General features: G+C 43.6%; 4 protein-coding genes across 4 annotated transcripts in view; 2 read left to right on the top strand and 2 right to left on the bottom strand.

Annotated features, from left to right (window-relative positions):
- Nucleotides 1-20,643, top strand: part of LOC119912609 — a 390,500-nt gene that overhangs the window by 78,880 nt on the left and 290,977 nt on the right. The gene's annotated exons all lie outside the window — the stretch shown is intronic.
- Nucleotides 1-20,643, bottom strand: part of LOC119912627 (coxsackievirus and adenovirus receptor homolog) — a gene marked incomplete in the record, with an annotated part of 333,023 nt that overhangs the window by 170,683 nt on the left and 141,697 nt on the right.
- LOC119912706 (proteasome subunit beta type-6-like) lies at nt 9,758-15,337 on the bottom strand. Its single transcript, XM_038731997.1, has 7 exons — nt 15,186-15,337; nt 13,644-13,711; nt 13,498-13,563; nt 12,481-12,546; nt 12,267-12,396; nt 10,034-10,178; nt 9,758-9,932 (listed from the first exon to the last, which is right to left on the bottom strand). The coding sequence occupies exons 1-7, from the start codon at nt 15,282-15,284 to the stop codon at nt 9,805-9,807; spliced, it is 702 nt and encodes a 233-aa protein (XP_038587925.1). The 5' UTR covers nt 15,285-15,337; the 3' UTR covers nt 9,758-9,804.
- Nucleotides 15,381-17,412, top strand: LOC119912727 (trafficking protein particle complex subunit 1-like). The gene is made up of 5 exons (XM_038732021.1): nt 15,381-15,567; nt 15,801-15,899; nt 15,987-16,057; nt 16,424-16,562; nt 17,207-17,412. Exons 2-5 carry the CDS (start codon nt 15,801-15,803, stop codon nt 17,333-17,335), a joined length of 438 nt encoding a protein of 145 aa, XP_038587949.1. The 5' UTR covers nt 15,381-15,567; the 3' UTR covers nt 17,336-17,412.

The following is a 20,643-nucleotide window of genomic DNA, read 5'->3' as shown; positions in this document are numbered from 1 at the left end:
CATAAGCGTCGGCTCCCTGTGTGAGGACCTACTTGGGTGAAGACCGCGAGTCTACCTGCGCGAGTCTACCTGTGTGACCTAGATCCATGTCATTCTATAATGACAGAATTAGCAGTGCCATTGACTCAAGGAATTATTTTCCACTTTCAAAGCACTACTAAATCCTCCTCCACCTCCACCACCCACAGACTTGTCTGCTGATACCTTTGTGATGGCTATAACAAGCCAATTCTCTAAATCACTCAAAATCAACTATTCTATTCCTGGCCTGGTCAGCACCCACTGTGTGAACAGGGCACAGACAAACCTACCATATGCAGCAGTCCTTATACATGTCCCTCTATCTCCCTCGGGAAATGGCACAAAAGGCTCAACCCAAGGCTAACATGTAGCAGTCCTATACATCTTTTCCTCTGGCACTTTACTATCCTTGTTTACTCTTCTCACAGAGAGCGAAGTATCAGAACTCATGACCCATAACCGTCCAACTACATGCCCACTGGACCCGATTCCTACGAATCTCCTCCAAGCCATATCTCTGGTCCCGGCAATCACTCATGTGATAAATACTTGTCTGGCTTCAGGAACTTTCCCAACCACTTTCAAAAGGGCTCGGGTTACACCCTTGCTTAAAAAGCCCTCAATCGACCCAACTCAAGTTGAGAACTGTTGGCCAGTTTCTCTTCTACCATTTTTATCCAAAACTATGGAACGGGCAGTCTTCATACAGGTCTCAAAATTCCTCTCATGGAAGGACTTCCTAGATCCATATCAGTCTGGTTTTAAGAGTGCCCACTCTACTGAAACAGTTCTTTTGTCTGTAACAGAAGCCCTAAGGTCAGCTTAAGCTGCAGCCCAATCCTCAGTTCTTATCCTGCTTGACCCATCAGCTGCCTTTGATACCGTCAATCACAGGATCCTGCTATCTGCACTCTCATCAATGGACATCTCGAGTAAAGCACTCCTGTGGTTCGAATCTCTCGGACCTCTTGGGGTGTTCCTACAATGTTTTGAGGCAAGGACAATTATCCTCCTCCCACTGCCTCTCCACAGGGGTGCCCCAAGACCCAGTGCTAGGGCCCCTTCTCTTCTCAATTTACACCACCTCACTGGGGCCAATCATTCACTCGCACGGCTTCTTTTATCACTGCTATGCAGATGATACGCAGCTCTACCTATCCTTCCCGCCAGACGACTCCACAGTCTCGGCGTAGATCACGGACTGTCTCTCAGACATATGTGCATGGATGAAGGCTTGCCACCTTCAGCTAAACCTCTATAAGACTGAACTCTTGGTCATTTCAGCCAATCTATCCACCATAACATCAAACTTCAAACTGACTCCTCAACCATCACTCCAACCAGGGTGGTGAGAAACTTGGGTGTCCTTTTCAGACCATGTTGCTGCTGTCTCTCAATCATGCCGCTTTGCTCTTTACAACATCAGAAAAATAAGGCCCTACCTCACTAAGTATACCACCCAGCTTCTGGTACAGGCCATGGTTATCACTAGCCTTGACTATTACAATGCCCTCCAAGTAGGTCTTCCAGCTTGTGCAGTGAAACCCCTTCAAATGGTTCAGAATGCAACGTCTGGTTTTTGATCAGCCCAAAAGGACTCATGTCACTCCATTACTCAGTGACCTCCACTGACTCCCTATGGCCTCCAGAATCAGATTCAATTCACTAATGCTTGTATACAGAGTGACTTACTGACTACCTAAACTCCATAATAAAAGTTTACGTTCCTTCTTGGCCACTATGCTCGTCCAACGAACGCCGCCTGGCTGTGCCATTGCTTCACACAAAGCAATCCCAGTCCTGGCTGTTCTTATCTGTGACACCACGATGGTGGAACGAGCTACCACACGCCATCAGAGCAGGGGCATCCTTCTCTAATTTCAAGAAGCTCTTAAAAACTCATCTCTTCCGAGAACACTTCTTCTTATAACACCTCTAACTCCTAACCTCTAACATGCACTTCCTATGCTCTTCTTCTTCTATCCCCTTAAAATGATCTTGTATTGATTGAAATTTTTTTTTAACTCTTACTTCTTTTCCTAGGTATTTACCCAATTGATGTGATATGTGCTATGAGCTCTTACTAGTATGTATTGTCAGTTGTTCCTAGATTGTAAGTCACTTTGGATAAAAGCATCTGCTAAAATGAGTAAATGTAATGTACTTGGCTAGATGCCGACATTTGAATTGGAACAGTACTTGGGCTGCGACTGATGATCTTTGACAAGTCCACAAGTACAGACAAGAACGCTGACTGAGAAACAGCTACTGTCTAGAGAAGGAAAACGGAAAAGACTGAGGAAAAGGAGCAGCTTACCTGCCATCAAACTGTCAAACATCTGATCAAACATCTTGACACACTCAAGCGGTTCCACCGTGACTACCAACAAACCAGTCTGTTTTACAGAGATGCAAGGAAAAAAAGGAGCCAGAGTACAAGTTATATTAAAGGCTCGTGCAGACTACACGACTTTCAGCGTCGGCTGATGGCCGTGCCATTCGCACAACTTGACAGCATTTTTGAAGTCTTGTACTGTTCACACTACGTGACTGATCATTGACAGGGGGTCACACACACACACTACAAGAGCTGACAGCCGTGTCACCCGACGCTGGTCTCCAAACCACATTTTGTCAAGAAAACACGTGAAATATCAAAAGGGAAAAGAGCGATCCTACACACGAAACAGCCGTTGTTTGTTATTATAAAGATACCAATTATAGAGACAAAGAATCTGGATGAAAGGATGGATTAGCACACGCAGGTAGCAGGGATCGTCAGAGCTGCAGAGAGAGCTGGAGGTGAGTTAAAGGTGCAGCTCCCCAACACGCCGTTAACTCCTGACTCCTGAGGTCACAACTCACGGCCCAAAAGGAGAACAACAAACGCACGTGGTCACATTTTCAGCTGAGGACTCCAGCTTACTTTGGCTTCAACTCAACAATCAATCATGATTTCAGTTAAATGCTAGTTAACTGAAAGTTACTGTTACCTTGTTTGTGGTCCGCTGGCAGAACACCGACTGCTTTCTGGTCAGGTGCCGTCATGCTGTTGCCAAGGCAACATAAGTTTCGTTTTACGGTGGACGGACTGTAACATTACAGTGTTGTTGTTTTCTTTAGCTTGAAATAATCCCATACTTATCCCGTTATTTTCTCTCTCTTCCTCCACTTTGCAAACAGCTCCATTATAATCATGTCGTGTTCACAGCGTAAGCGCGATGTGCGACAGTAATAAATGTTCCTGCGAAACACTGTGCTGTATAGTTACATGGATTAAACGAAGCATCGATGCAAAGAATTTGTGTCGCATTTTATTTATCGATTTTATCAATTTAATCGATTAATTGTTTCAGCCCTATATAGAATACATTTGTGGATTGTTTTCTGGGGGTTACAAATATTATGTCATATGGCCATATAAATACATTTATTATGATTTTTAAAATTACTACTGATTATAATAATTAAAAAAAAGATTCCAGAGGGCAGGTCCTCCCCCTGAAAGGGCAGGTCCTCCCCCTGAAAAATTTGGGTTTTAAACACTTCATTTCCTGCATTCAACACAAAATTCAGGTGACAATTCAAAAATAAAAATGTAGTGTAATATAGTGCTGTAAGGCTCTCAGACATTCTGTATTGCTGTCAAATATGTTTCTCCTGTTTTTTATTTTATTTCATCCCTGCTGAGTCAACACACATGCAGGCATGACTGAAGTAACCTAAAGTCTTTAAATGTGCTTGTGGCAACTTTTCACCTCAATGATAAATGAATTCATTCAGTTCATTCAGTTATATACCCGTGCACCTTAATAGCTCCTATGTTTCAGCAGGTTTTCTGCTCATATTCAAAACTTTCTGCACATCTCTCCCACATATCTGTGTTCTCTGACATTTGCAGAATAACAATTTGAGTTAATATTATGAAATATAATGACAATGAAGTCATTATTTTCTAACAAATCTACCGGCCACTGCATTAGCCCGCGTTATTGCTCTGCTGATATGGTCGTAGGCTGCTACCCCCTTTAGACCGTCTGACAGACAGAGTGCCTGTCTGGGACTGTACTGGATGAGACAAGCTCACTGCTCTTCATCAGAGGTAAAAAAATCCAAACTGAAAGCACTTGTGATCAGACAGAAATATCACCACACATCCACACATGTTCACTTCAGCACCTCTGATAAAGTTCAGCTCACAGCCGCTTCAGAGGGATTTAAGCATCCTGGAGCAGAGAGACAGTCAAACAGAGCAAAGTGTCTCTGAGCGAGGAGGACAGAGACAGCAAAGAGAGCGACAGGTGTCTGTATCGCGGTCAGGTGTGTCCTGTTTTTCTGTCACTTGTTTGTGTTGCAAGTACATTGACTAGACGCTGACAAACAACATTTATATTTAAATGTTTTGATTCAATTTTGCTCGGGACAATTAGTAGTGGCTGACAAGCCCTGAAGCTGTGAGCAATGCTCTCTCTCTCTCTCTCTGCAGGCAGGTTGTAACGGCGGGGGGTCACGTTACGTGAACTTCAAACAAAATGTAGCAATAGTAGGGTAGCATAATGCAAGGAACACAGAGCAGAGGGGTTGGGGGCTTGTAAGAGATGTGATTGGGCCGGCCCAGTGTCAGTATAGAAAATCACCGAATGGGCCGCAGTCCGTGCTTTATGGGCCGGTCGTTGGCCCATTTTTAAAAAAACAGTTATATAAATAAATAATTTACATTACACCTGCCCCAAAGGTGCGTTGGCCCACCGGGCATTTGACCGGTATGCCAGATTACCAATCCAGCCCAGACAGTAAGGCATCTTCAAGTGACAGTACCTCAAGTCAGTATTCACTTGTGTTTTAGAACTGGTTTGGTTAATATTCACTTTGTGGACTTATCTGCCTCAGTTTTCTAGTCACTTTCTTATGTAGTGTGCATGCCTCTGAACTGAAGGTGTTCACTGCTGCAGGGATTTTCTGCCACTCCGCATAAGATTAATTGTCTATTATGAACATTTTCAGTTCAAGGTTCATTTTTCACATGCCGTTGTTCCAGAGGGATATAAACAGAGCAATATATGCTGCGCACGTAAATTATGTGGGTATTTTCTGCTGTGGTGAATGTGAGACGGTCATTATGTGCAGGCATGGATGCTGATTTTGTCATTCTCTGTTATCGATCATTCTCCTGTTTGATGAAATTATATCTGCCGTTTTTGTCTGAGGTGTTGGGATCACAGGGACCTCAAAGATGAAGTTGTTCATTTGTGAGAGTAACTGAACTTTTCTCATGTGAGTCATTGAACTCAGTTTCCACAAACCTGAAGCAAGTCACACCAAGGTGGCCCAGTGGCCGTTCACCTACACTGGGCATGCGTGTGCTGGTATAAACATGAAGCAGATGGTCTATCCCATAGTTACAGAAGATTTGGTGAAAGAATAAAGAAAAACAGGCGAAGAACCACACCGGATTTTGTAACACGGGAGTTAAAAGCAACTGTGGCGGCGGAAAACAGACTGTGAGTTGATGCAAAGTAAACGGCGACATGTGTTATTTGCAAGGTACAAAACATTCTAATAAAACACCAAGTCAAGAACTCTGTGAGTAGCATCATGTTTCTGCTTTGCATGACTTATGAGACCTAAAACTTCTCTGTTTTAGGTCTTCGTTTTTCGCTGTTTTAGTCTGGACGGGAGGTGCAAATGTAGCAAAAGGTCTCCGTTTTAAAATGAAAATGTAGTAGTGTGGATGGGGCCTCAGCTTGCAGCTACGATTGGTCAATTCAATTCAATTCAATTTTATTTATATAGCGCCAAATCACATCAACAGTTATCTCACAGCGCTTTTCATAAAACAGCAGGTCTAGACCGTACTCTATGATGTTATTTACAGAAGAGCAACGATTCAGTCAGGGTCAGTGATCTGTGACCTCTGACCCATGATGTCATCTTATTGACCTTATAACCCTAGCGTAACTTCTGCCCTTCGCAGCAGTGGTCTTCCGGCGTGGCCTGCTTGGAACGAAACTCTCTTCCTGTTTAAGATCCCTGCAACAAGCTCAGTTAGCCAAGTGGCTAGCTCTGAGGAGGCCAGACAGAAATCTGCCGGACCCTCTCATCTGTACGATTGGAACACAACACAGTAAAAGATGGCCACTGAAGCACAATTCTTCCCCGCCTGCCTGGATCCAGAATGGATTCCTTTACGGACTGGTACTGTAACTGGGCATTAAAGAGCCCAGTTACAGTACCAGTAACTTAACGTTACTTAACTAAGCACAGCACTATTTAGCATTTGTAAATGCACATGTACAGCCAGGTCTTTTCCTTCGAGGTTTTATTGATCCTTTCATCATTATTAATGTGAGATCATGTAACAATAGTTCTCAGCCACCCTAAATTGTTACATCACATAAATGTAAACTTCTGACTTGGCCTGAAACACAACCACACATACAGAGATAAAGTTTAAAAAGAAATAATCTTTTTAAATAAATGCTTGGTATATACATGCTGGTGTGGAGTGTAATTAGTGTATAAGTCCACTTAAATCTTCCATAGTCTGGCACCAACAAACATGCCACGTTCAAAGTCACTTAAATCCCCTTTCTTCCCCATTATGATGCTCTGTTTGACCACGTCTACACGCCTAAATACACTGAGTTGCTGCCGTGTGAATGGCTGATTAGCTATTTGTGTTAACTAGCAATTAAACAGGTGTACCTAATAAAGTGGCGAGTGAGTGTGTATCAGATCTGCTTTTAGCTTATGAGCCTTCAGAACCCTTAGGTCCTCTGGTAGAGGCCTGTTAATTATCTCTCCAAGTCCCCGTGATGAAACTGATGTTGAGGTGTCCTTTTATTTAATATGACCAAAGTCTTTGTAACGGCCTTCCAGAGGGCAGCAGAGATATTTTTAAAAGCAAACAAAGACCTACGTGTTTACCCAGGCATCATTTAAGTGTTTTAGTTTTACTGATACATTGTTTTATTGTATTTTATTCTCTTGTTCTCATATTTGTAATGCTCTTTATTGTAGTTGTTTATTTTATTACTGTATTGTTATTCTTCATCTTTATTTTCTTTTTCTTTCAGTACCTTACTCTGCCTCTAGTGTTTCCTCATTGCAAATATGAGTCTTCAGACTTTGTTAAAGCAGCTCTCTGGAATGAGTCCAGATCACCACAGATCTCTTCTGAGGAAAGAGGAGGAGCTTCAGCTTCCTCATGTTTGTCAGAGCTGTTGGTCCAGTTTCTGTCTCAGACTGACAGACAGAAAGCTGAACCTTCAGTCCTTTTGATTATCTGCACAAGAACTAAACTTCTTTATCAATCTCTAAATGACTGAAGCCGTCAGGAAACACAAGCTTTTTCTGTTCAAGAAAACATTTTAATGTCAGAGACACAAACAGCTGACAGAGATTTATGTCATTAAACACTGAAGTCTGTCCAACTTTTCATCAGTACAATAATGAAACAATAAAGAAATAAAAAGGATTTAAACTGCATTTCTTCTTCCTCATGATGTCGCTTCAAATCAGATCACATGAAACTGCATTTGAATAATTTCACAATAATCAATATTAAAAGATTACTTGAAACACACGTACAGATTTCACTTTCAAACAACCTGAGAAACATGTAAGGAGAGAAGGAACCAGACAGAAATTGTGATCAGTGATCGATTAAGATCTTATCGACCTACAGCAGTGTTACACTTGTGGAATTTTTGAAGCACTAATTTACTCATGTAACACGCGTTTTTTAAAGTGTCAAGCAAGAAAGTATGAACATTGCGTGTTGTTAGCCATCCTCTGCGGTTCGCTTGGTCAGTATTTCACTTTATTGGTGACAGCCTAGTTAAGATGACAGAAACCCAGATTAAAAGGTGATGATCAGATCAGAGGGAGGAAGGTTATCTTACCGTGCACGAGGATCACAAACACCACAAACATCTTCATCTTCCTGTAGAAACTCCAACAAGCACAAAGTTAATCTGCTTCTCACTAAAGGAAGTCTTCAGAAACACAGTGAGGACATCAGTTCACAGTCAGCTGTCCCTTTCCTGCTCCTGATAATCTGCTGACCTCTGAGAAAACTTTACTTTCGATTTGAACAGTTTTGTAACATTTACAGTAAGGGAAGGAGGAAGTCAGGTAATGTGAAGAGTATCTGGAAAGAAATTTATTTTAGTTTCATTTCAGATCATGTAATTGAGAAATTAAGAAAAATTAAGAATATTAAATAATAAAATAGCGCAGAGAGACAATGGATCTCATGTAAGAATATTTTCCTTTTCGTCTTGCAAAACGATATTTTCCTAACCTGTGTTTGTGTTGGAGTGGGTGCTCTGTGCCTGAGAGGATCTCTGCGTGTCCTAAAGGTGTCTCTTTATGATTGGCTGGATTCACAGTACAGCCTGGGAGTGGCTGCTGCTGATTGGTTCATTCAAAACATCTGGTCTTTAAAATATCAGGTTTCCAGCGGTCTGACAGCAGCAAACCAAACCCTTTGTTTTGTGTTAGAGCTGGGAGGTTAGTTTTAGTCTCCTGAGGGCTGTTTCACCTCTTTACCGTTTTATTAGCTGTAGCGGCCATGTTTCTTTTTTAAAATCCTCTTTATTATTTATTTATTTAAACCTTTATTTTGGTTTCTCACTGTGTTTAAAGTTTATTCTTTTCCATTTCAGCATCAGTAAATCTGTGAACAACCGGGTTGTCTCTTGAAGAAAGCTGTTGACAGGTATTCATCTGATTTACCTGGCTCGACATTGTCGCTTTTTCAACGGAAACCGTGGTGCCTCGAAACACACCGTTGTGTACACAAGCACACTTTATTTTCCTGCCGTTGTTTACACAAACTTGCCGCAGCTGATTGGGCAACACCTGTGACACGACCGCCAAACAGAAGTAAACATACCTGGTGCGTTAAGCCTACGTTGCAAGGAACCTGGATTTCTAAATTCTGCTTTTGTGAAACAGCTCTCACATCAGGCTGTACAGTACAGACTCTGGATATATTTAAAAACCAAAAAAACTAGACTCTCTCAAATAATTAAATAAAAACAACAGGGGCACCTCCAAAAATGTAGCTTGCCTCGCAATGCTTTTGAGCCGACGGGAAGTACCCCGTGCTTTAAAGTAACTTACTAGCGGTCAAAACGGCGGCTATAACAAGGTGGATCAATATATTTGACCCGTCACAACCCAAACGAAATGACTCGTTTCACTATCGGAATGTGATCCATTCGCTCAGTAACATTTGAAAAGGCTAAACCAGCCGCACGTAGACAATTTTACCCCCATTTACGTTAGCGAAGGGCTAAACCGGAAGTTAGCCTGCTCGACCGGCAAAAGTCAACCCAGTGGACGCTGTAGCGCTACTGCCGATGAGTGTTTGGGGGTGTAATAGCAGAATGACGGGGACACCGACGCACAGGTATAAATGCATGGCTACGTGCGTAGCCTACGGCGTAGTTGCATACGAGTTTATGCATCACTGGCGACAGCGACTGGAGTTTGTTTCCACCAGATGACTGTGTCTGATCTGTTTAAAGTGTAGTAATGAAGCAGGACAGAGCTGCTCTCTGGCCTTCAGGCAGGAGCCCTCAGATTCAAACAGGTTCTTTAACAGAAGCCAACAGAAAACCAAACAAGGCTAGCAGTTTCCCCCTGCTTCCAGTCTTTGTGCTAAGCTAAGCTAATCCTGGACCCACAGAACTGTAGAAGTCTGTTTAAAGAAGGACAGGAGGACAGGGACAGACTGAAACCTTTATTATCACAACAAAATGGACATTAACGTGTTTAGTGTGTGGAGTATTTGGGCAGCTGGTTTCCCAGTATGACTCGTCTCTCCACTCCCTCCTCTGAGATGCTCGCCAGTCTGACCACGCCGCCGCTGGAGCCGTCTCTCTCCATCGCCAGAGACAGAGCTGAGAGACAAGACAGGAGAGAGACAGAGAGTCAGTCAGAGCCAGTAGTCTTGCAGTGGACCGCAGCTCCCAGCATGCCTTGCAGCAGCAGCAGTGTGTACCTGCAGCAGTGAGCTCCAGACACTGGTCTTTGCTCAGTCCCGGTTTGTAGTTGGAGTCCATGAAGCCGTAGATGTAGGTGCTGCCGCTGCCGCCCACCGACACCGGCTGCCTCACCAACATCCCACCAATAGGCACGCAGTACACCTGAGACACAGACGGGTGAGCAGAGAGACAGTCAGTGTGTGAAAATGTCCAGATTTGAGTTCAGCAGAGCTTCACAGGTTGCCACTGGAGTCCTCTTCCACTCCTCCATGACGACATCACGGAGCTGGTGGATGTTGGAGACCTTGGGCTCCTCCGCCTTCTGTTTGAGGACGTCCCACAGATGCTCAATAGGCTTTAGGTCTGGAGACATGCTAGAAGTCTGCCAAGATGTCGTCATGGAGGAGTGGAAGAGGACTGTGCGATGTGTTATTTTCAGGTGTGTTTATTAGGGATCAAAGTTTTTTCCGGACTGATACAGATTATTAGTGACCAATTAGACCGATATGTGGAACCGATATCCTTTTGCTGTTGGTCTCAAAATTTAGAATAACACAAACTCCAACACAAAGTCTGTTAAAAACAACAATTAAAGTTAATTGTCATGTTTATAAATTAAAATTAAAAATGTCTTAGAGATCCATCCCAGAGATGGACTTAACTATAAGTGATAAATTATCATAATCTTTGTCTTTAAAAGCTGCCATTTATATTGTATTTATTTTATATTGTTAGGATTTTATTGATATATTTATTGATACTATATTCTTTCTGTTCTTTATCCGTCCTTTTATTGGTTTTTCATTACCAATTCATTTCATTACTTAAAAATGTTATTTAAAAAAGATATACAGGTGCTGGTCATATAATTAGAATATCATCAAAAAGTTGATTTATTTCAGTAATTCCATTCAAAAAGTGAAACTTGTATAATGTATACATTCATTCCACACAGACTGATATATTTCAAGTGTTCATTCCTTTTAATTTTGATGATTATAACTGACAACTAATGAAAACCCCAAAAAATCAGTATCTCAGAAAATTAGAATATTGTGAAAAGGTTCAATATTGAAGACACCTGGTGCCACACTCTAATCAGCTAATTAACTCAAAACACCTGCAAAGGCCTTTAAATGGTCTCTCAGTCTAGTTCTGTAGGCTACACAATCATGGGGAAGACCGCTGACTTGACAGCTGTCCAAAAGACGACCATTGACACCTTGCACAAGGAGGGCAAGACACAAAAGGTCATTGCTAAAGAGGCTGGCTGTTCACAGAGCTCTGTGTCCAAACACATTAATAGAGAGGCGAAGGGAAGGAAAAGATGTGGTAGAAAAAAAGTGGACCAGCAATAGGAATAACCGCACTCTGGAGAGGATTGTGAAACAAAACCCATTCAAAAATGTGGGGGGGATTCACAAAGAGTGGACTGCAGCTGGAGTCAGTGTTTCAAGAACCACCACTCACAGACGTATGCAAGACATGGGTTTCAGCTGTCGCATTCCTTGTGTCAAGCCACTCTTGAACAATGATTTTAAATAGGCCAAGGAAAAAACAACAAAAATCAATATGTGGCGCTGATATTGTGGCGGGCTGCCACAAATAAATGGACGTATGGGAAGGACTGAGTAACGAGCGTAGTTATGGTGAAATTATGTGAGCTACAGTGATCTGCTCACTACTCTGCAGAAGTAGCACCTGCCACCGCGGGTAACTTGGTGGTGGGTGAAATCGTCGGCCCATCCGACGGAGAATTACTAAGCTTGTCCTGATGATATTATTTAATACCATGACTTTACTCAAATTATCTTTCACATATTGCTATAATTTGATACTTCTCCACCATTGCTCATAATAATTTGATTTGATCATAACCCAGGCCTGACTCACAAGAAAGAACGTTTAATCTAATATTGTGTTGGTCGTACTAAACACTGATTTACTGCTTGTCCATTTTGAATAATACAGAAGGTAAAGAGCTTAAAAATTGATCGCATATTAAATCGCAATATTAATTTAAAAAAATAAAATACAAAAAATTGCAATTAGATTATTTTCCAAAATCGTTTAGCCCTACTAGTCAGTGCTAATAGGCTGTTACTCCTGAGATTTGTTAATTAATTATATCGGCCATCTGATTTTAAAGTGGCCGATGCAGACTTTTGGAAAAATGCTGAATATCGGCGCCGATAATCAATATAAATACACAGTGTGTGTATTAGTACATATAGACGGGTCCTGCAGTACCTGGCCCCCCTTCCTGCGGTCCCATCCTGCCACCAGGATCCCAGCAGACAGCTCCTCTCTGTAACGGTAGCAGCTCGCTTTGAACAGATTGGCAGCCGTCTCCACCAACGGGGGCTCGTCCAGCTCGATGCTGGGGGCGGGACCACAGACAGGTTAAAGGTCAACAGCACCTGACTGGCCGCTGAGGCTGTTAATCAAACTGTGTGTGCGTTACCTGTGAAAGCCCAGCTGGTAGGTGACCACGTCAGCGATGGCCTGAGTGTCAGCAGCTGATCCAGACCTGCAACAGAACCACGTCACACATCCAACAGCTGATCTACAAGGTTCCACTAAAGTCTTAGAACCTTACTATAAAAAGGTTCTAGGTTTCATAAGAAAGATTATTTCTAAGGGTTCCTGAGTTCTTATATCACCAAACGGACGGAGTTCTGCAGGAACGTTGTTCTCTCTAAAGTTGCAGGGTACCAGCTCGACTCGCTTTGTGATGTTTGTGAGGCTACATCCACACTACTACGGTTTTTAAACACTTTTATAACAAACACGATCTTCTGCGTCCACAGCAGCGTTTTAATTCTGAAGTTTTGAGGAAGCAGCTGCCCTGTGTTTTTGTTGCTAGCTTCAGTAGAAAGAAGAAGCAGCAGCGGTCACTCCACAACACTGCGCTTGTCTGATCGCTGCTCCACCCTCTTTGTAAATGATTAACGCATCAATGCTTCCTGTCTGAAAAGGACTTTGGTGCTCGCTCTGAAGACTGCTCAGTGAAACCATTTTAGCTGATGGCGAGTATTGCATCATCTGATCAGCCTTTTTAGAGAGCACCGATCAAACCAGTTAAAGCCATAATCGACCGACTACGATCGGAGCTCCCTTAATTAAAGTAGTCCTCAAGTAGAACGTTAATTTTGTTTTTAGAAATCGGGCCGTGCTTTTAGACCGAAGGTTCCCCAGATCTGCTGAACTCCTGTGTTTTAATGGTTCTTTAAGAACTTGATAGTTTGATCCAGTTTGTTATTAAACTTGAATCGTGTCTCAGCTTCGTGCAGCGTTGCTATGACAACATTGAGCGTGTAGTATATCTGCAATGTGAATCGGAGGACGGGGCACCAAAGTGAGTTGAGCTGGAACCGTCCAGTGGAAAAGCGGCACAAGTTCCTGATGCTGAGAACTGATCACAGTGAGAATACGTCAACATATGAGTTTGTGAACAGGAAGTTCTGGAGGAGGAAGTGACCTGCAGCAGAAGATTCGGTCGTGGATCGGAGTCAGTTTGTCCGTTACTCTGTTGGCGATGTAAGCTCTGAAAGACGGAGAGACAGACGGGTTAAATGAGTGTTCACAGAGAGTTTGATCAGCTGCACGCTCCTGTGTTGTTCTTACCCGGTGGTCGTGCGAGAGTCGGCGCCGATCACCACCCCTCCATCGTACTCCACCGCCATGATGGTGGTCTGACACACAGAGAGACAAACAGGTCACCGGGTGATGTAATGATGCACGTGAGACAATGCAACATATTTTACCCACTTTGTCCCTTTTGTGAGACCTCAGTGTTGTGTGGTCAGTAGAGACGTCACAAGAACTTGTACTTCAGTACCAAGGCGATTCTTAAAACATGTCGGTAAAGCCTCGTTCACACTACACGATTTCGGTCGCCAGTCTTTGTGTGAACTACTCAACGACACATCAAAGAGGCTCCCCGACACATTTCTGACACATCGCCGACGTCTGCAAAATATCTGGAGGACTCTCGACTTGACCAGCCAATGAGAGCAGGCTGCTATTTTTTCACCATAAAACATTTTACTCACCGCCGTAAAACAGGCGTGCATGAAAACGGTGTGAAGTTATTTAGCGACTGTTTCCTTCAGCAGCTCCGTGTCAAAGCCTGGATTTCTCCCAGTTCTGTTGGAGAACTAATTCAGGCAGACGTTACAGTTTGATCACCTGGAAATCACCAAAGATGACGATGCAGTTTGCAGCTCTAAGAACTGAACGTCTGTCCAACGCTCCTGTTCCTGTAGGAGGCGTTACGATCCATTTCAATCATCAATAACTGTTTAGTTTTCTAAAAATCTCAGACAGCTGCCAGTATAGACAAAGACCAGCCTGAAACATTTCACACATTTCAATTACATATGCACATTGTAAGTTTGTAATTTCATCAGTTTGCTCATTTATGAACATACTGACACCAAACCGTCTTTCTTTTTAGTAATGTTAAAATGTTTCTATTAAAAAAAGGAGTGGGTGTTGAAATTCATGGATTTATTGTTTGGTTTGTTTTACCGTGGTATCCAGAATCACGGACATTTATTGGTATCGACTGCTAGATTTCTATTATGGTGGCGTCTCTACTGGTCACGTTTCAATGTGATGAAGTCTCTGATCTGTCACATGTAAGATGACGCTGAACGAGACATTCCTGTTTGATGCAGAAACTCTGAGTTCATAAATCAATTTGATTTAACACACCACAGTTATTTTAATGCCCATCATCACTCTGGTTTATAAGTGAGCTCATTATCGGACACAGCATTTATTATGAGACTTAATTTATTTAAACTAATATCCAGCAGCTGTTATTTAACTTCACACCGTTAACGGCGTTACTGTCGCGATAAACACTAACGGAGCATGTTGGTCACTTTTAAGAACCAGCTCCTGTTTCAGACTTAAATCCGGGACGCTGTCTATCCCGGTCCGGCTCGGTTCAGCCCGGTTTCTTCCTCCGGTCCGGACTGTAACAGAGCAGCCGTTAGCAGCCGTTAGCCGCCGTTAGCAGCCGTTAGCAGCCGTTAGCCGCCGTTAGCCGCCGCAGAAGTGCCGTCTCATTCAGCCGCTGCTCGCAGGATAAAAACCCTCCAACGGAGCAGAACCGGACCCGGTTCGGTCCGACCCGGTCCCCACAGCCCGCGTACTCACCCCGGTGCTGACTTCCTGGCTGGTCCAGTCCGGGGCCAGGTCGCTGTTGGACGAAACTTTCTGTCCAAAGTACGGCATCATTGTTGCTGCTGCCGCCATCTTGTCTCTGTTAGTATGAACTGGACGCACGGCGCATGCGCTGTTATTGAAGAAACCGCCGTTAACGTGAGCGATTAGCGTTTTGCATGAGTTACCGACAAAATCACCGACACATCTGTAATTAAACAGCACGATAGATTTCAGTACATATTTTTCTCTTTCCAATATGAGTCAAACGCAAATATAACATAAAACATAAAACTCCTGAAACAGTTTTGTTGCGGCTTGTGAGCGGACACCTCTGCAGCGGGGTCCTGAGCTCCGCAGGAACCAGGAAGAGAAGGTAAACATCTGCTGCTGCTCCGCAAAATGTCTCATTATTATACTAAATAGGGCGATTTGTTGCCTTTTAATAGATATATACGCGTGTAAGAAAGGCGTTTAGTTAAAAGTGATATTTAAATTTTGTTCCAGCCGTTTCTCAGCCGTTTGAACTGAGCGGTGAACCAGACTCCGTTTAAAAAACAGTCATTTTAAGGCCGACTTTACCAGCGGTCTCAAACCTGTGTGTTTCAGATGACGGTCCATAACTTGTACATATTTGACCGTAACGGCAGCTGTCTGTATTATAATGAATGGAACCGCAAGAAGCAGGCGGGGATCTCCAAGGACGAGGTGAGAGGACAGAAGCTTTAATATAGATAAAATACCATCAAAGGTCCGTTGAGTCTGGGGGAAGTGAAACTGTCTGTGTCTCTGCAGGAGTTTAAGTTGATGTATGGGATGCTGTTCTCCATCCGCTCCTTCGTCAGCAAGATGTCTCCTGTGGACATGTATCCTTCACTACAGCAGTCTGCCTGTCTCCCTGTCTCTCTCTGTGGTCCTTAGAGGCCTGTCTCTCTGCCTGTCTGTCTGTCTGTCTCCCTGTCTGTCTCTGTGGTCCGTAGAGGCCTGTCTCTCTGCCTGTCTGTCTGTCTGTCTCCCTGTCTGTCTCTGTGGTCCGTAGAGGCCTGTCTCTCTGCCTGTCTGTCTGTCTGTCTCTCTGCCTGTCTGTCTCTGGTCCTTAGAGGCCTGTCTCTCTGCCTCTCTGTCTGTCTGTCTCCCTGTCTGTCTGTGGTCCGTAGAGGCCTGTCTCTCTGCCTGTCTGTCTGTCTGTCTCCCTGTCTGTCTCTGGTCCTTAGCAGCCTGTCTGTCCTCAGGAAGGAGGGCTTCCTGTCCTTTCAGACCAGCAAGTATCGTCTTCATTACTACGAGACTCCCAGTGGACTGAGGTTCGTCATGAACACAGACCTGTCTGTCCCCAACGCCAGAGAGACGCTGCAGCACATATACAGCAACGTAAGACAGACAGAGACACAGAGAGAGAGACACAGAGAGAGACTAACCTGTTAATACTGAACACAGTCGTTTGCTGATTGATTCATAAAGACAGCTGATCAGTTTACTCTCTGTGTCTCTGATATTTCTGAACGTGTTCAGGACAGTGAGCTGAAAATACTACTTAAAATACCACATTCTACTGTGTAATGTCCATAGTACCACGTACTTCATGTAGTAACTTGTTTTTATTTGTGTCTCAGTCTTTTCAGCTGGTGTTTGGGTTTGTTACTATTCAGCTGCCTAAACGGAGCCTGAAACAATTCTTGTGGTCGACGACATTAAAGAGAGACTTTTTTAAAATGTAAAACTCTTTAAATCAAACTGCAGCTTAACTAAAGACCGTCTGTCGTCTCAGAGGGAAAATATTTAAATCGACACATTTAAGTGGCGCCGAAATTTAAGTTCCAATTGGGTCCAGTAGATACCGGCCGTAAAGGAACCGGTTCCATATTGGCACTGGGTTTCAGTACCAGCCCTGGTGTAACGTTGCGTTACCATGACAGCAGAGGTGGAGAAACATGTAGAAAATGTACTTTTAAATGATCCTGATGTGGAGACACAAAGGAAGCAACCTGATTTATCCGTCTCTCTCTGTCTCGCAGCTGTATGTGGAGTACATCGTGAAGAACCCGGTGTGCGTGCTGGGTCAGAGTTTGGACAGCGAGCTGTTCAGCAGCCGGCTGGACGCCTTCATCAGAGCGCTGCCGTACTACAGCCCGCGGGCCGCCTGACGCACACTGTTACTGTGGTTACTGTGAACATGTCGTCTGATGTTTTATTGATCATTAAAGTGAAGCATGAAGCCGGCCACTGGCTCCACGTGTCTGATTCAGTCACCATGGCGACACCTGCTGGTGCTGAGACAGTCAGCAGACGTCTCTCTGCTCTGGATCCTGTTCTGTCCTTAATAAGTTTGTTCCTCCTTTGACGTCGTGGACAAAAGTCAACAGCTACACTGTAAAGCTCCTTCTCCACCGCTGGTACCAACTTGACCCAAGTCGGTTTTGGCCCGCCGTCCTCCGTCTCCATTGCAGATAGTCAAAATAGCTGGTCGTCACAGCGACGTAATGTTCAGCGTGACCCACAAACAGCTGTCTCTTGGTTTAAGTTAAAACGTTTGAACCTTGCTCAGGATGTAAAGACAGATAAGCGGTATGAAAAGCTTCCAGCTGCGTTTTCCTCTGCCGTTGTTGCTGCAGCGGTCTGTGTGACGGCGGGAGCAGAGGGCTCTGTGAGCGGGCGGCTGGCCGGCCTCACACGCTCCTCCCGCGGGTTGGCGCAGGCTTCCCACGCCGCCACTTGTGGAGCTCCGAAAATATTCATGCACATTCTCGTTAAGATTTTCTTTGTTTCAGTTCATACGTTCATAAAGTTGATCTAACTCCATTCGTTGTTTTTTTTTAGTTGATTGAAGATTTTATGACTTGTTTCAACTTTATACTTTTATGTTAAAACTAAATATTTTGTTACTTTATAAATGAAAGAAAACTTTTCTTACCTAAAAGACATTTCTGCTTTGTTCTAACTCACACTTTCAAGTTTAAAGAACTTAACTACATTTAAACCACTTTCCATTTCAAGTTAAGAGGATTTATGATCCACATTAGTTTCAGTTTACATTTGTTAGATTACAGCGGCCAACTGTTCGCTAAACACTTATTCTTTACAGTAATTTTGCCTAAGCACTCACAGTTCTTTCCATCTTTTAGTGACTGCTGTTCAATCTCATAGTTGTTCTAAAGTTTTGGTAACTGACGCTACAGTACTTTAGCTTAGCCGTTAGCGACTTTAGCTTAGCAGCTAGCGATGGCTTCTCCTTCTCCCTCTCTCTCTCCTACTTTCTCCTGCTCGGTGTGTCAGATGTTTAGTTACTCCTCTGCCTCCTTTAGCGGTAATGGTACATGTAATAAGTGTAGTTTATTTATAGACATGGAGGCGAGGCTCAGTGAGTTAGAAGTCCGGCTCCGCACCCTGGTAGATCAGTCTTTAGCTACTGTAGCTAGCCAGTCCCCGGTAGTCGGTGCGGAACGGCCTGAGTTAGCCTCTGGTAGCCGTCCTCCGGCATCCCCTGTGCAGCCAGGAAAGGGGGGCTGGGTGACTGTCCGAAGGAGGAATAGTAAGCATTCAAAGTCCACGGGGCATCATCAACCTGTTCACGTTTCTAACAGATTTTCCCCACTCAGCGACACACCCGCTGAGAAACCAACTCTGATCATTGGCAGCTCCATTTTGAGAAACGTGAATTTAGCGAAGCCAGCGGCCATAGTTAAGTGCATCCCTGGGGCCAGAGCGGGCGACATTGAGTCTTATTTGAAACTGCTGGCTAAGGATAAACGTAAATACAGTAAGATTGTTATTCACGTCGGCGGTAATGACTCCCGGTTACGCCAATCGGAGGTCACTAAGATTAATGTTGAGTCGGTGTGTACATATGCAAAAACAATGTCGGACACCGTAGTTTTCTCTGGACCCCTGCCAAATCTGACCAGTGATGACATGTATAGCCGCATGTCGTCATTCCGCCGCTGGTTGTCGAGGTGGTGTCCAGCAAACGATGTGGGCTTTGTTGATCATTGGCAGACTTTCTGGGGAAGACCTGGTCTGATCCGGAGAGACGGCATCCATCCCACTTGGGAAGGAGCAGCTCTCATTTCTAGAAATCTGGCCAAGTTTATTAGTGGACCAAATCCATGACAACCCAGAGTTGAGACCAGGAGGCAGAGTCGCAGTTTAACACACTTCTCTGCCCTTCTTTTTCAGCAGTTACCCACCCAAAACCCTACGCAGAGTCGCAGTCTAACACACTTCTCTGCTCCTCCATTTCAGGAGTTACTTAGTGAAAATCCTATAGTGACGGTGTCTGTCCCCCGACCATCGAAATTATTTAAAAAGGTAAACAGAAGAGGAGCTGTGCATAAAAACCTTATAAAAATTAAAACCACAAGAGCAATAGTGCAAACAAATAGGAGAGTTAAATGTGGACTCTTAAACATCAGATCTCTCTCTTCTAAAGGTGTACTAGTAAATGAACTAATATCAGATTATGATATCGATTTATTTGGTCTTACTGAAACCTGGCTGGGTGATGGAGAATATGTTAGCCTAAATGAATCCACCCCTCCCAGTCATATTAATACTCACATTCCTCGAGGCACAGGCCGAGGAGGTGGAGTTGCAGCTATCTTCGACTCTAGCCTATTAATCAGCTCTAAACCTAAACTAAACTATAACTCATTTGAAAGTCTTGTTCTTAGTCTTTCGCACCCAAGTTGGAAATCACTGCAACCAATTCTTTTTGTTATAGTGTACCGAACACCTGGCCCGTATTCTGAATTCTTATCTGAATTTGCAGAGTTTTTGTCAACTTTAGTCCTTAAAACGGACAAAGTTATTATTGTAGGGGATTTTAATATTCATGTAGATGTTGAGAATGACAGCTTCAGTACTGCGTTTATCTCTTTGTTAGATTCCATCGGCTTCTCTCAGAGTGTTCATGAACCGACTCACTGTTTTAACCACACCCTGACCTTGTTTTGGTGTATGGTATTGAAATTGAACATTTAGTGGTGTTCCCACAGAATCCCTCTTTATCCGACCACTGTTTGATAACTTTTGAGTTTGTATTGCTGAACTACTCGCCATTGGGCAAAAATTTCTATACAAGATGTCTGTCTGATAGTGCTATAGCTAAATTTAAGGATGCGATTCCATCAGCTCTAAATACATTATCTAGTCACAAAGTAACGGAGGACTCCTATGCTAATTTCAGTCCCTCCCAAATCGATCATCTTGTTGATAGTGCTGCTGGCTCGCTGCGAATGACACTCGACTCTGTAGCCCCTCTAAAAAAGAAAATACTAAAACAAAGACGGTTAGCTCCATGGTATAATACTGAAACTCGCAAATTAAAGCAAATATCACGGAAACTTGAGAGGAATTGGCGTTCCACCAAAGTGGAAAATTCTCGTTTAATTTGGCAAGATAGTCTTAAAACTTATAGGAAGGCCCTCCGTAATGCCAGAGCAGCGTACTACTCGTC

Source organism: Micropterus salmoides, unplaced genomic scaffold, assembly GCF_014851395.1.
Source record: "Micropterus salmoides isolate LMB-PRFRI ecotype aquatic unplaced genomic scaffold, ASM1485139v1 Ms_hic_scaffold_2, whole genome shotgun sequence".
NCBI lineage: Eukaryota > Metazoa > Chordata > Actinopteri > Centrarchiformes > Centrarchidae > Micropterus > Micropterus salmoides.
Note: the sequence above shows the minus strand (reverse complement) of the source record. Positions and strands in the feature narration are given on the sequence as shown.